General features: G+C 38.3%; 1 protein-coding gene across 1 annotated transcript in view; it reads right to left on the bottom strand.

The window, feature by feature from the left end:
- The window catches only part of ADGRA3 (adhesion G protein-coupled receptor A3), an 82,690-nt gene that overhangs the window by 13,363 nt on the left and 52,855 nt on the right, over nucleotides 1-16,472 (bottom strand). The window contains exons 14-17 of the mRNA XM_014548891.1: nucleotides 12,716-12,929; nucleotides 12,299-12,507; nucleotides 4,156-4,280; nucleotides 2,912-3,035 (exon numbers count right to left, since the gene is read on the bottom strand). Of these exons, the coding sequence (XP_014404377.1) occupies nucleotides 2,912-3,035; nucleotides 4,156-4,280; nucleotides 12,299-12,507; nucleotides 12,716-12,929 (672 nt within the window). The remainder of the gene's footprint in view (nucleotides 1-2,911; nucleotides 3,036-4,155; nucleotides 4,281-12,298; nucleotides 12,508-12,715; nucleotides 12,930-16,472) is intronic.

Raw genomic sequence — 16,472 nt, 5'->3', positions numbered from 1 at the left:
AAACCAGTTGTTTTATTGCTAGCTTTACCCAGTGGTCAGATAAGTTTCTATTGAATGAGTACAAAACACATTTTACATAAATGTTAAAGGCACGCTTTAAAATTAAATACCCATTGCATTTTGAAGTTATTTATTACATGTTCTTACAAGCTAATATCTTTTTAAAGTATGATACTTTGTAAAACACTGTGTAATATGAAGCAAGAATTCTCATGATCTGTCCGCAATGTGTTAATAAGTATTCAAGAATCTACCAACAAGACAAAAGGTAAGACCTGGACAAAAAACCCATATTGAAACAGGATCCCCATCACCCAAGGTAACCAGCACCTGACATCGTATGTTTATCATCCCCTTGCTTTCCTTTTATGACAGTTTTATTGCACACTTCATTAAAAGTGTAATTTCATTTTAGTTACCTTATCTTTATAAAAAAAGATAACAGGAAATGTAATTTATGGTACTATGACATATTCATAGTTACACATTGCTGCAATCCATTAGTATTGACTCTCGTATAATATCACGGTTTATTCATTCACTCTCTCAGTGATAGGCATTTGGGTTGCTTCCAGATTTCTGCTACTGTGTATAGGGCTGCTATGAATATTCATATGCACATGCATACTCATATGCACACCAAAGTTACATATGGGCAAGCTTACTCTCTCAGCCCAGGTGTGGGACTGCCATGTCCCAGGGTATGTGAACGCCTAGCCTGAGAAGGGAAAGACTCCCAGAGTCACCCAGCTACATTCCCACACACACTATGGATAAAAGGAGCCTGTGGATCCACATGCTCAATGCCTGGCAGTGTCAGGCTTGGTTTCTGCCCACAGAAAAGGCTAGTTAACTAAGTGTGATCTTAATTTGCATCTCCGTGACCACCAATGGTGCTGAACTTCTCTTTATGTGCATATTGGCCCTGGGCATTTACAGTTCTACGAAATGCCTGCTTACTCTCATGTCATTTTGTTCTACCGGGCTTTCAGTGTTGGCCTTCTCACTGATTATATATTTTTTATTCTAATGCTGTCTGTGGTATGTATTGAGAACACTGTCTTGTGTTTCCACTTTTGCTAAGAAATCTTAACCAAAAAAGGTCTTATTTTTAAATTAGTCAAATTTATCTCTTTCCCAGTCAATGCCTTCTTAGTGTCATACTTAAGAAATCCCTCCTTATCCCTAAAGGTCTTATTTTTAAATTAGTCAAATTTATCTCTTTTCTAGTCAATGCCTTCTTAGTGTCATACTTCCCCAAATTGTGATATTATCGAATGTGAATTTTAACATTTTGGCTTGGGCATGTAAGTTTTTAATATACTCAGAGTTGAGGTTTTTGTTTGTTTGCTTGTTTGAAATATGGCATGAGGTATAGATCCAGGTCCACCTTTTTCCAACTAGACTTTGCCAGCTCCCTTTACTGAACAGTGGTCTCTCTTCACCCAACTGATGAAGCTCGCAACTCTGTCTTCTACAAAGTTCCATACAGGCCTGCTTCTGATCTCTCTCTTCCATAGCATTGGTCAAGTTAATGATCGCTAAACCAAATGCTAGTTTCATTACAATAGCCTACTTAGCTCTGATGACTAGAAGGACAGACAACCTCCCCACTCTACTCTTCTTCTTCAGAAGTGTCCTGGCTATCTTTGATCCTTTACTTTTTTTAAAAAAAAATGTTTTTATTGATTTCAGAGAGAGGGAGAGGAGAGGGAGAGAAGGACAGAAACATCAATAATGAGAGAGAATCACTGATTGGCTGCAAGGGATCCCAAAACCCAGGAATGTGCCCTGACTGGGAACTGAACCCTGACCTCCTGGCTCAACCACTGAGCAACACCGGCCCAGCTGATCCTTTACTTTTATATAAATCTTACAACCATCTGTGGAGGAGAAACTGGCCCAGATGTGACTGACTGGTCCAGATGTGACTGCTGCTGGACCTACGAGCTAGACTGGGACCAGGATGGAGATTACTTCCTGTTACCCCCTCGGAGAATGTGGGATCCTTCCTGGATGCTCTCCTGACAGAAACCAGTACCTCTCCTATGTGTCCCACAGCGTGCTGGTGCCTGGAATAGGCCATTGTCCTGACCAGGTCACGCATGTAAGGCATGTTCCTATACCTGGGACTGGTCACACACCAGTACCCCTGCCCATCCTGCCCTATTCTATATAATTCTTTGGCTACATATATAACAATTATTTAAAATTAAGTTGAATATTTTTTAATTCTTCATATTTACCACACCTAAGAAGAATCTTGTTTTATCTTACAGTTAAATCATTTCTAACTCCTATTGTTTTCATCAACAAATAAAATAATTTTTAAAAAATATATATTTTTATTGATTTCAGAGAAGAAGGGAGATAGAGAGACAGAGAGGGAGAGAGAGAAACATCCATGATGAGAATCATTGACCAGCTGCCTCCTGCATGCCCCCTACTGGGGGTCGAGCCCACAACACGGGCATGTGCCCTTAACTGGAATCAAACCCGTGACCCTTCAGTCCACAGGCCGACACTCTATCCACTGAGCCAAACCAGCTAGGGCCAAGTAAAATAATTTTAAAAATCCTACTGTCAGAAAATGTTGCTTCCCCTTTAGTCAAAGTCAGGATTTGGTAAAAATTTTAAATAAAATGCTCAGCATTATAACAGATGTAACAAGTAGCACTGAATTCCTAAAGCTACAGAGACAAGACCCTTCAGTCATTTACTCCTTAGGAAATGACAAGTGAAAACCTAAAGCATGCTGGCAACTGTTTAAGGGACAGACATTCCGTTCCACTTAAATTAGCTAAAGAAAAAAAATAAAGGAACATTTTCCCTATTATAGTTCTTGAAACATATGAAATCACTTTCCAATAGCAGCACTTTTTTTCCATTTCAGTTTTTTGCTCGGACTTACCGCTTGGCAAACGCTGGCGTTTCTGGTTTGGGTTATGCCTCCCACAAAGACCACACAGGTCAGGAAAATATGGAAGCACAAGTTCACAAGCATGTGCCAGCCCTTGAGACTGATTCTGATCAAACTGTTAAAAGAAAAAGGAAAATATTAATATTCAGGCTAGTATATTTGAAGCAGGACACTACAGTTCCTGCCTTCAAAACTTTAAGCTTAAAACACCAAATTTCATATGCTATCAGACCGACAGACAGAAACACACACACACACACTCTTTGAGAACTCATTTAACTCAATATCGTTTCTTAACATTTAACACACACACACACACACACACACACACACTTTGAGAACTCATTTAACTCAATATCATTTCTTAACATTTTACTTTACGCACTAAAAAAGACAAGTCATAAATGAAACTACTGCCCCCAATGAAGGCTAAAGAAATTAAGAAACATGTGGGCTTTTGTTACTTCCGATGTCTGTGACAGATGAATGACTTGTCTGCCTCCTAGCGATTTCTGCAAGGTGCCAATCTCTACTTCCCTGACCTACCCCTGCCCAGTGCTTTTCTTCTTGGCCTTTCCTAATAAAATGCTGAAGTCTTTCATTCTTTCTTTTATTTTAATATCAAAACTTCCTTTTGTTTCTTAACTAAATGTCAAGAAATGCCATGCAGGTCCAGCTTGAATAGGAAAATACATTCTATCAAAACCTCTTCTAAGGTGAGTTGCTGCTTAGCAAATCCCTTCAGTGCAGTTTCCTACCATCAAAGTTTCTGTAGCTCTGCCCCCAATGAACAAAAACCATACCTCGTGCTTAAATGCCACAAACGTTCTTAAAAATGCCATCTATAAAATAAAGGATGTCGGGACAGAGAGAAAGTCATAAACCAGAAATAACCCCCCATTCTGGTTCTGGAAGACAGGGCTCCAGGTAACAACCTGCAGCTGACCTCACCCCTGGTGGCTGCCCGGCCCCCCTCCCAGCCTCCCTCCCAGACCTGCCATGTTCTCTCCCAGATACAACTGACTGGAGGCTGTAAAAGCTAAACTGACCATCTCATGTACTAATTATGTCGCAAACTACATGAAATGAACACAGCTTGTATGAATTCTAAAATAATTGTTCTTACCCTGGAAAGATGGCAAAAAAGACACAAAAACGGTCAGTGTTATCCTAGTGAAATGTAAAATAAACTCCTCTCCATCAAAGTCCTACACTCGCCAGGCTTTATGTCTCACCTGTGATGGTACATGTAACTGACGATGACCGCTAACAGGCACAGGAGAAGGATGACGGCGGTGGTGTAGACCACGGGGTGCAGGAGGCTGGCGGCCTGGGTATAGAGTTCAGATCCTGTCAGGTCCTGAGGGGAAAGAAAACATCACTGTAGCTGAGCTCTTCCGGACACGTAACCTCTGAGATTTTCTCCTGTGAAAAATCACTGGTAACAAAACTCTGGTCCCTGCATTTGGCCTCTAGGCTCCTTCCAGGCACTGGCTGCTTTGCCTTCTGCTAGGAACTGTTCAACACACATCGCCACTTTCTTGCTGGCTGTGTAATCTGGGGGCAGTTACAAGTGGAGACGCCACCAGTGTCTGGCAGGTTTGGGGTAAGGGCAAGAGGAGGGTATGAACATGCCTTCCAAGTCCCTGGCAGAGAGTAACAACACAGGTAGCTGGATATTATCTGATAAGACATTGGACAAAGCACCAAGTTCCTAGAATACATCATAGATTGTAATATTTACATTGAACAGAAATAAGTGTTTCTCAAAAGCCAGATGAATGTGACGTAGTACATGAAAGTAACGATTCTGAAACAGAGGGCAGTGACTCCTAATTCAAAGTGACGAATGGAGAAAAACACGAGGACTATGTCCCTGGTCACCGCGGGCACGGCTTCCACAGGCCATTCCCAGTGGCCACAGCAAACCGACCTGGCCAAATGCAAGAGACGCCCCACGGAGACGCTGACCAGGGGACGGTACAACGGGCCGGACAGTGAATGGTTGGGACTTTGCATGCCACGAGGCAAACCAAGGCCATGGTGTGGGTACTTAAAACCACTGGCCATTTACAAATTTTCAAATCACTCTGAGCTTTCCAGCATTTAAAACCAACAGCACCTGCCTGAATTGGTGGGTCAAATGCTTGCCAGGGTTTACCGGCCGCTGGTACAGAGAGAACAAATAAAAGAAGAAAAGACTATCTTGATGGCCCACAATTCTTGAGACTATACAACTATTTAAGACAGTTACGATTAGGATAGGAAAGATGTTAAGATCTCAAACAAGAGAAGTCAAGTAGAAACCTGAATCAAAATCATTTTTAATTATACTAGTAAATAAATACAGACTGCGATGCTAAAAGCAAAACATTTCTAAATACACTGCCCAAAAACGGCCACTAGGAGACACCCTGAGAAGGAAAAGTGAGACCTTCAGTCACACTTGCAACACAGTGATGAGACAGGAAGTCTCCATCTGCCTCAAGTGCTTGCAGGACACAGTCCATCCCCAAACTAAGTGGTGATCATAGTCACTCTTCTATAGGGTACAAAGTCCAAGAAAAACAATGAGCTCAGAGTGAAAAGCAAAGCTGTCTGCAGACATTAAGCAGTATTAGAACACCTGAAGGTACGTTAAAAATCACAAAGATTATTATTAAGGACACAAATCAATGAAAGAAGTGTTCTTCAAAATCTTTGTTTCCTTGACAGACAAATATTTCTTTATTTTCAAGCTACTTCTAGCCCGAGAATCACTATATAAATTCACTGGCAGTTTTAAAGAGTTCATTAGCATTGTATCAATAACAAGGACAAGTATAAATCAGTAGTCCTCTAATTTCACCAGGATCTGAACAATGGAAGAAAGTAGGGTACATTCTGTCAGAATATAAAGAATTATTCAAAAAAGTTTACCAATAGATTAAAATTTTAATATAGATCTGAAATCAGAAAAGTAAAAAAAAAAAAAAAAAAAAAAGACTATGACTTCTATGTTGCTTTTTAAATTTCCCCTAAGAAACAGGCATAATTTAAAGATTTTGCTCCCCTGACATCACAGCATACAAAGTCCTTTCCAGTCAAACCATGGACCTACATGTGAAAGATAAAACACAATAAAGCTTCTTAAAGAAAATAAAGGAGACTATCATTATGATCCTGTGTGGGCAAAGATGTCTTAAACAGAACATAAAAAGCACTAACTATTAAAAAAAACTTCAGGAAAATTAAGAAATTCCATCCATAAAAAGAAAACATTGAGAGAGAAAGAATAAAGGCATATCCATAGGCTTAACGTTTGCCCCCCACCCCATTCATATATGTTGAGATCTAACCACCAATGCGATGACATTAGGAGGTGGGGCCTTTGGGAGGTGATTAGGTCATGAGAGGGGAGTCCTCACAAATGGGGTTACTGCCCATACAGAGACCCCAGAGAGCCCCATTGTCCCTTCCACCATGTGAGTACGAAAAGAGGGCCCTCACCAGATACTGAACCCTGATCTTGGACCTCCAGCCCCCAGCGCTTTGGGAAATAAATTTCTGTTGTTTATAAACTACCTAATCTGCGGGATTCCATTACAGCAGCCTGAATGGATTAGATCAGGCACGGATGAGGAGAAGATATCTACAACACATAAATCCTACAAAAAGCTCCTGTTCACAGTCCATATCAAGAATCCCTGTGAGTCAATAAGAAAACAATAGATAACCAGATTAAAAACAGGCCAAGACTTATATGTGGAATAAAAAAACAAAAACAAACAAAACCTCATAAAGGGATGGGAGGCAGAGGGGTGGGAGGTGGGGAATTGGATAAAGCTGGTCAAAAGGTACAACTTCCTGTTATAAAATGAGTAAGTATGGGAATGTAACATGTAACATGATGAATATAGTTAATACTGCTAAATGGTTTATTTGAAAGTTGCAGAGAGAGTAAATTCTAAAACTTCTTATCACAAGGAAAAAAAATTTTCTTTTTTTTTTTCATTAATCCTCATCGGAGAATATATTTCTATTGATTTTTAGAGAGAGTAGAAGAGAGAGGAGAAGACAGAGAGAAACATCAATGTGAGAGAAACACATCCATTGGTTGCCTCCTGCATGAGCCCCAACGAGGGGCAGGGCCGGGGAGGAGCCTGCAAGCAAGGCATGTGCCCTTAGCCGGAATCGAACCTGGGACCCTTTGGTCCACAGGTCGATGCTCTAACCACTGAGAAAAACAGGCCAGAGCAAGTTTTCTTTTTTTAATCCCTATGAGATAATGGATGTTAACTAAATTTATTGTGGTAATCATATCACAGCATATATAAGTCAAGTCGTTAGGTGGTACACCTTAAACATATACAGTGCTGTATGTTGATCGTACCTCAATAAAACTAAAAAATGGTCAAAGATAATTTTTAAAAAGGGCAAGATCTGGGCAAGAACATCACAAAAGGGGGTCCCGAAACTGACAATAAGAAAATGAAGAGGTGCTCAGCATCATTAGTCACCAGAGGAAGGCAAAGTAAAACCACAATCATATATCATAATACCACCACCAAGACTAAAATTAAAGACTTAGAATCCCAAGCACTGGCAAGGATGTGAGGCTACTCAAACTCTCATTACGGGTGCGACTGTAAACCAGTACAACCACTTTGGTCAACTGTATGGTATTATCTACTAAAGCTAAAGATAGGGACAGCTTCAATCCAACTATTTCATCCCGTCCAAAAACATGCACATGAATAATCATAGCAGTGTTTTCTTGATAGCCAGAACCTAGCAACAACCCAAATGTCCATCAACAGTAGAATGCACAAGTCTGGGTATTTGCATACAATGGATTAGTATGTAGGAATGCTGCTTCATGCAAAAACAAGGATAAATTTCACAGATATAAGTAATGAGAAAGACAGGAGACACACAAAAAGTACATACTATAGGATGCTAATTATACAAGGCAAAACTTATCTATTCTGATAGTCATCAGAAGGGTGTCTATCCCTTGAGATGGTGAATGAAATTAAATAGAAAGAAACACATGGGAGCTACCAAGTGCTCAAGTAAGAATCTTGACTTTGATGGTAGCTAAATGGGTGTTTTAATGTAAAAATATCAGCAAGCCACATATTTAAGATGTGTGCACTTTGCTCAGTATCTCAATTGAAAGCATTGGTCCCCTTTTGACTACCAATCCCACTTGAGAATCTATCTTCCAGATTTTCTATTAAATGTGCAAAATAATACTGTATAAGCAAATTACTGGAACCCAACAAAATAGAGGAATATGTAAATAAATTATGGTAGGGACATAAAATAATATTCAAAGGTGAAAAGGGATGAGGAAGCTCTTTTATACCAATATGAGAAGATTTTAGAAAGATTTAGCAAAGTGATTAAGAACACAAGTTTTTGGCCCAGCCAGCATGGTGCAGTAGTTGAGCATCAACCTACGAACCAGGAGGTCATGGTTAGATTCCCAGTCAGGGCACATGCATGGGTTGTGAACTCGATCCCGAGTGTGGGGCATGCAGGAGGCAGCTGATCAATGATTCTCTCTCCCCACTGATGTTTGTATCTCTTTCTCCCTCTCCCTTCCTCTCTGAAATCAATAAAAATGTCTTAAAAAATACAAATTTCTGAAGTCTGAATTCAAATCTCAATTCCAACACTAACTAAATTTGTAAACTGGGGCATGGCACTTAAGCTCTCTATGCCTTGGCTCTTCCATCTGTAGACTGGGGGCAATGATAACAGTACTATACTCCATGAGGTTGTTATCATGATCAAATAAATTAATGCATTTATAAAGACTTCAGAAGACTGCTTAGTACATAAGTGCTTAATGTAAATTAGCCACTGCCATCACCACCGTCTCGGTCATTATCACCACTGTCATATCATCATTAGATCTCATCATCACAAAATTTCTTTTTCCATGGAAACCATCATCATTGTAAAATGTGGTTTCATGAAAAAAAAAAAGGCAGCACGGTATAGAACAATGTTTGTAGCATGGAAGCTTCCTGTAAACATGGAAGAAAATGTATTCCTTTTTGTTCCAATATGCCTGAAAATCTATTCAATAATATTCAAAAAACTGATTGGTGGCTACATATTTTGTGGAGAATGTGATGGGTGAGAGGGGTGGGAATCAAGGTGTCACTGTACATTAATGTGCAGAAATAATTATAACTTTTGATCCGTGCGCATGCAGTACCTATTTAAAAATGACATCAACAGAAACATGACTAGCTCTTATGTTTAATTACAGAGAAAATGAAACCAAACTTTGCTTTTATTCGGCAAGTTTTATATAAAGAATATTTAAAAGCAACACTAGAGAGTTGTAAGAATAAATGAGTGCTCTCTAGTTTCACATATTTCTAGGTGAATACAATAACAAAGAAGATTCAAGATACAGAGATGATTTTATCTTCACTACTCTTACCCATTAAAGTATTAAGTACTACATAAATGGTTTGACCCTAATCATTACCTACTTGATATTTAAGGTTTTTTTTGTTTGTTTCTTACTGGCCCAGCTCCTAGAATTCTTCCTGACCCAACTGGCTTTCTCCGATCATCTAATTCAAACAGACCCAATTTCTGTTTTACTTTTTCTCTGGCTCCCACAGAGACCTTATGATATAATGGGTTATGGCAGGATGTCTACTGAACCAAACTACAGTATCTGTTTGAGATTTAAAAACAAATATATTCTAAAAACAAACAAATGAACAAACAAAAACTATATATTCTTTTTATCTCATTTTTTTGTACAATATTCTTTAAAATCAGATCAGGAGGAGAATTATGGGCTACCTACAAAAACATAAATTTAGACTTGCTATATAAAACAATATATGAAGATCTTTTTCAAGAAAAATAGGATTTTATCTATTATTCAAATTAGTGTCAGGTAAGGAAAAAAGATGTTGAATTCTGATTTTGTTTTTTAAACCTCACCTGAGGATATGTTTATTGATTATTTGGAGAGCGAGAGGGAGAAACAGAGAAAGAAAAAAAGAGAGAAACATGGATGTGAGAGAAACATCAATCAGTTGCCCCCTCCATATGTGCCCTGACCAGGGATCAGACCCACAACCTAGGTATGTGCCTAGACTGGGAATTGAACTTGCAACCTTTTGTTGTATGGGAAGATGTTCCAACCAACTAAGCCACCTGGCCAGGACTAACTTCCAATTTTTAAAAGACATTTCTTCTATTTTAGACATTATTTATTTGAGAGTAGGTATAACTTCATTTAATAGCCTTTAATTAGCAACTCTAAAAATCCCACATACTAATTTTATTATGTACTAGTATGTTTGTCAACATTTTAGATACATTTCAACTTGCAGCCTCTAGGTGGCACAATTATATTTAAGAAAAGCAAAAGAAAGCATATTCTTTGAAAATAGAACAAAGTCTTAGTACTATATTTTAGCTTTAAAGAATTGTGTTTAGCATTTTTTAAAAGATTAAAGTATGAAAGATAAAAGAATAGCTTATTCCTTCTGGAAAGGGATTATACTAATTTAAATAGTTTAGAAGAACAGCTAGGAAGTTCAAAAAAATAGATGCTTAAAACGGGTATTAGATTAAATAAAAATAAAAGTTTCGCATGGTACTGTATCAGGTCATTACCAGTGGAGCTCATAAAATGCCTTTTTTGTGTGTGTTTTGTGTCTCATTTATTTTCCCCAACATTTTCTACTTAACTATTATATACATTTCAGACAATGTTGTATCTCTATTGTTTCTCCTTCAGTGCTTGATAGTTTCTGGTTATTTTATAATCAAAACCTGAATGAGAAAATACTTACAAAACGGAAAGGAAAAATGTTTCATACTTTCGTCAATGGTTCATGCTTTAATTTGAAAGGTTACTACAAGTTAATACATTGTGAACTTACAGAAACCAAACTCACACTTACAGAAATGAAACATCCTCTATTTGTGAGGAGATTCCTAAACTATCAACACAAACTTTAAATGCAAAAGGATAAACGACTTATATAAGCACAGCTGAGTCTAAACAGGATAGAAGACCCTGCCTCTGTCCCCTGGGATGAATAACACTTGGTAATGAATGTCAGTGGAAAAGGCAAGCCTCATACCCTTGCTAAACAACCTATTTACTCTTCCTGTTTGACAGTGGTGCCAGGTAACAGATATTAATTTGAGGGGCAAAGAGACAAACAAAACAAGAGTTGAGGAACATCTATTCTAATTGAAGCTTGCTTTAAGATCATTTCTAGTGGTAAAGGCTCTTTCATTTTTTTTTTTTCAAGAAGAGACTAAATCACCAAAAGCAAAATGTATCCTATTTCAAGGCTGGTTAAGGCTTTCATAAAATATTGTTGCGATAACAGATTCAGAGCTGGAGACAGAAATAAAACGTGGGCGACCTCACTCCCAGGCTAGCCTCAGGCCATTCCTGAGAAATGTCTTTCAGGTTCATTAGCCGTTCCTTCCACTGCACTCTAAATACAGGCATCGATACTGCAGGATGTTAGTATCTTATAGTAAGTGCAATATAAAATAAAAATTAGCATGATTAATTTAATACCTGCTAGCTCGGGATCAGATTCACATAAATAACGCATTCATGAAAAGACCTGTCCCTGTGCATTAATAACTAGTCACTTTGCCGAAGATTAATAATGATAAACAACATAAAACATTAGCCTGAGTAGCATTAAAATTGAAGACATGATTTGTGTCAGTACTGTTGCTTACAGAGATGAAACTGAAATGATCACTAGTCCCCTAAATCAGCGGTTCTCAACCTGTGGGTCGCGACCCCTTTGGCGGTCGAACGAACCTTTCACAGGGGTCGCCTAAGACCATCCTGCATATCAGATATTTACATTACGATTCATAACAGTAGCAACATTACAGTTATGAAGTAGCAACGAAAATAATTTTATGGTTGGGTCACAACATGAGGAACTGTATTTAAAGGGCCAGAAGGTTGAGAACCACTGCCCTAAATTCAAAAGGAAACCGAAGAAAAAAAATCTCTCACTGCTCCCTGTTTATCTGTGGGCAAATGAGTCACTTACTGGGTTGAGTTGGACTGTATAGACCCAAAGATGTCTCCAGATCTTAAGGTCAAAGTCTACCTAGGTGACCTGATTCACTTACAAAGTTTATTGAAAATTCCTATGTCAAATTCCATCAAATACGTTGCACTGGATAGGAACTTGATTTCCCTTTAAAATCAGAATTGCACTAAACGTCACCTGTTACGTAAAGGGAGCAATTATGTTAAAAGTTTTGGTTTGGTTTGTTTTTAAACCTTCATTTGAGTTTAACTATGCATAAGGCAAAAAAACGAGGAGACTCAGTGTTTATGCATGAAGTGAGCAACTGCCATACCATTAACACGGCGTAGTTACTCAGGGAGTAGCACTGGATGGTGGTGATATTCTCATCCGAGTAGAGGATATGGCACCCGTCGGACTTCCAGCCCCCTTGTCCGTTCAGCAAGTCGAAATCCCACTGGGCGGCCACGGCATCTGCTCCGTGCGCGATGCGACGCAGAGTCACATTAACGGGGATGCGGTGGCCGTCCACACTCACACCATCTGGAGGGAAGGGAAATGCAAGCATTTCTGAGACAAACTTCACGAACAATTAAATGTCAAACTTATACACAAATGGGCACTGTGCACTATCCTTCTGCGCTGGTGGCTCATTACAACAAGAAGGAACAACAATAAGCATTTGCAGGAACAGGGAATAATAAACTCGCGTTGCGCGGCCGCTACAGGATGGCATATGCCACATACAAACCTATTTTGGTGAGAATCACGGGCGTAACCACGGTGCGGCGTTTTCCATCATCAGCCAGATTCGTCGAGTTCCCGGTGGCTGGAAACAGCTTTCCGTTTCGGAAAGCGATGAGCTGAAGCTTATAGAGAGAGTCATCGGTTGGTCTGACTTCTCTTTTGTGCTTTGGTGAGAAAAGGGATGGTGGGAGTTGAATAGAAGCTTCTACAATAGTATTCTGAAAGAAAACAACAACAGCAGAAAAAAAAGGTTGTGGTATTAGTATGTAGAAACCAGAAAGAATATTTAACATAGTTTACAAATGTTTTCCAAATAAATGCTGAATACTTTTTTAAATGTATACATAAAAATTTAATAGCTGAAACAATTTATCAGTTCAGTGAAATGTCTGAACACATAACATCACAGAAGCAAAGACTATAAAAATAAAGAGAAAAGAAACTCTATTTCAAAGTTAAAGAAGTAAACAAGAAATAATTTCAAACCAGAGTGAATTTTCCCAGGATATCATCTACAGTGGAAGCAGTTAGCATTAAACAGATCAGGAATCTCTGATCACTCTTTATGACAATTTTACGATGACAAAATTTGGTAAATAAGTACAAATGTAGCATATCACAAATGTGAGTATAATTAATTTGGGTTTATGGAACTTTAAGGTGATTTATGATGGATTCAAACTGTCGAACAGCAAAAGAAAGAAATGACACAAACATAATAGAAGCTTAGATTCAGCAAATTCTTCTTTTAGACGTTTCCCTGAGACTAAGAAAACACATAATATTTAGAAAAACGGAGTACAAATAGGAACAACAGAAGATGCTGGCTGGTCACTGCATGTTTTTCAGACTGCTTTATTAGGAATTTTATACTAATAAATTATTCAGCATTCAATAAAAAATAAATCTATAAACCCAGGAGGCAAATAATAACTATCTCAAACAAAACTCCCTATTTTAAGAATTTATCACAGTCTTTCCCTTGGCACCAACCAACCTCTCTCTCCAATCCAATGTTCACGCTGCCAATGGAATTTCCTCTTAAGAAATAAATCTGATCATGTTCTTGGTTCTCAAATGATTACCGAATACTGCCCCCCAAAACCTAACAAAATACACCATATCATTTGGATAAAATCTATGTCTCGAATTCAGCGTTCAACACTCCCTATACCACAACTATAATCTGGCCACACGGAATTTCTCTATATGTGAGCTCTCCTCCGTTCTTTATGCCCCTGTGAAAAATACTGCACCGGCCAGTGTCCCTGGCTGAAATGCTCCACTATTCTTCTGCCTGGCAAACTCAAACATGGCAGATTTGATGTTTCGCAGGATAATTGTGTTGGCAAGGTAAAGGACAGGTCAGGATGAGGAAGGTTGGCAGCCAAGAGAAGGACTTTACAAAGTCCTTTACACAGGGCTCTTTTTTTTTATGATTAATTACCTGAGTCCTCAGTCTACTGCTTTTACCGTTACTTGCTCCCTCTTCTGGACTCCTGCGCCCTCCCGCACAATCTCTAGCATAACTCACACTGGCAGCCTCACAGGTGACTCACTGTCTGGCCCTCCAGCTAGAGCAGGAGGAATTTCAAGTGCAGATAATCTCCCTGGTTTTTCTAGACCCCTCTTCAGGTTAATAATAGTTCCTGGCAGTCATATTTGATAAAAGTAGCCTATTGTTTATAAAATTAATAAAAGTCCATGTCACATGTTTCTGTTTTTGTTTTAAAAAGGTTCTACTTAGGCAAGTGAATAATTTTGAGAGTTCGTTTTTGACTGCTGTACTTAGAACAATGTCGGAGCACAGCAGATCCCCACAAATATCTGTTGAATGAAAGTATTTTGGGAGTTTGAATATCGACAGTTTTTTAAACTGAAGATGCCTAGAAAATATTAGAAATATTTCATCTAGGAAAATGCATAGAAAGTTTTCTGCTATTGTCACAAATATAATCTGGGGAGGGGGACAGAGTGTATTATAAACTCATTCATTAATCTAATACAGTTCTATTAAGTGTATACATTTCTCTTAAGTATATAATGAGGCATTAAAAAAGGGAAAAACAGAGGGGGTAAATGGTGATTGGAAAAATAAAATAAAATGTTTTTAAAGAAAGGAAAAACATCAACAGATTGATTAAAATGTTTCTTGAAAAAGTGTTACACATACAAGATATTTATTAAAACTTAAGTATAAAATTCTTGAATACAAAATGATGAGAGCTCTGGCTGGGTAGCTAGGTTGGTTAGAGCATCATCCCAATACTCTAAGGTTGCAAGTTTGATCTCCCTTCAGGGCACATACAAGGATTAACCAATGAATACATAAATAAGTGGGACAACAAATACTTTTTTTCTCTCTCTCTCCTCCCCCTGCCCCCCCAAAACAATCAATCAATAAAAAATGACTTGATGCCTGGCTGGCGTGGCTCAGTGGTTGAGCATTGACCTATCAACCAGAAGGTCAAGGTTTGATTCCTGGTCAAGCGCACATGCCTGGGTTGTGGGCTCAATCCCCAGTAGGGGGCGTGTAGGAGGCAGCTGATCAATGATTTTCTCTCATCATTGATTTCCTATCTCTCTCTCTCCCTTCCACTCTGAAATAAATAAAAGTATATTTTAAAAAATAATAGTAAAAAATTTCTTGAAAATAAAGCATAGTTCTTAGGAAAGTATTACTTAATATAAATCATTTTTTAAAACAAATCATAGTAATATTTTCTAACAGAGAGCTGAAAAATGAAATGACACCTATAATTCCTAGAACTCCAAAAACTTTTTCTTCACGAGTTTAAACTTGTAAAATCAAACAAACAACTATTTAAAAAACCCAAGTGTATAGACAGGTCAATGAGAAATGGGAGCCTCATTCAAGACTGATCCATACTTATGGCTTCTAAAATATCCTGCAGAGTCCAATAAACAATACTACTAAATAATATTTATAGGTTCCTTGTGATGGAGACAGGGTAGCCTAGAGGTGCTAGAAAAGCAAACTTCAGGTGTATCAATAAAGTTTAGAGGTTTATACAGAATTTAATATCTGTATATTTAATTCGTTGAAAGAAGGTTTGATCATTTATTACAAAAAGGTTAAAAATCTAGTTTTTTTAAAAAATCACTGAGACACTTATTTAATTTTTTACATTTATCATGATTATGCCTTTTGCCACATGGCCTGAAGTGAAGAATCACAGCGTTTATAATTTCATTTAAACATATATTAATTTTTAAAAGTGTGGATCACAGCAATGGAAATAGATATAAACACATGAATTATAGCTAATAAGTGAGGAACATCTCTGTTAGAATCCTTTGGGAAGTACATGTTTTTGGTATCTGATGTTTATTATTAGAAGCGCCTATGCCACCCCAGGGGGAACGAACACAGGGCCAGAAACATGAAGCCAGGACCCGGGCCTCAGCTTCACCACACAGCAGCTGCCCAACACTGCCCAGTTTTGTTGTCCTCTCGGGGACACATCTCAAAACACAGCTAGTGAGTGATCTTTCTAACAAACACATGTGAGGACCAAATGTGATCATGGCCATGACAAAAACAGAAGGCTAAGGAACTGTGAGCGGGTGGGGTTTTTTTTTAACTATTATTATTTTTTAAATGTATTAATGTTGATTTCAAAGAGGAAGGGAGAGGGAGAGATAGAAATATTAATGATAAGAGAGAATCATTGATGGGCTCTTTCATGCGCGCGCACGCACACACACACACACACACACACACACACACACACACACAC

The sequence above is a fragment of the Myotis brandtii genome, unplaced genomic scaffold (genome assembly GCF_000412655.1).
Source record: "Myotis brandtii unplaced genomic scaffold, ASM41265v1 scaffold525, whole genome shotgun sequence".
In the NCBI taxonomy this organism is placed as follows: domain Eukaryota; kingdom Metazoa; phylum Chordata; class Mammalia; order Chiroptera; family Vespertilionidae; genus Myotis; species Myotis brandtii.
Note: the sequence above shows the minus strand (reverse complement) of the source record. Positions and strands in the feature narration are given on the sequence as shown.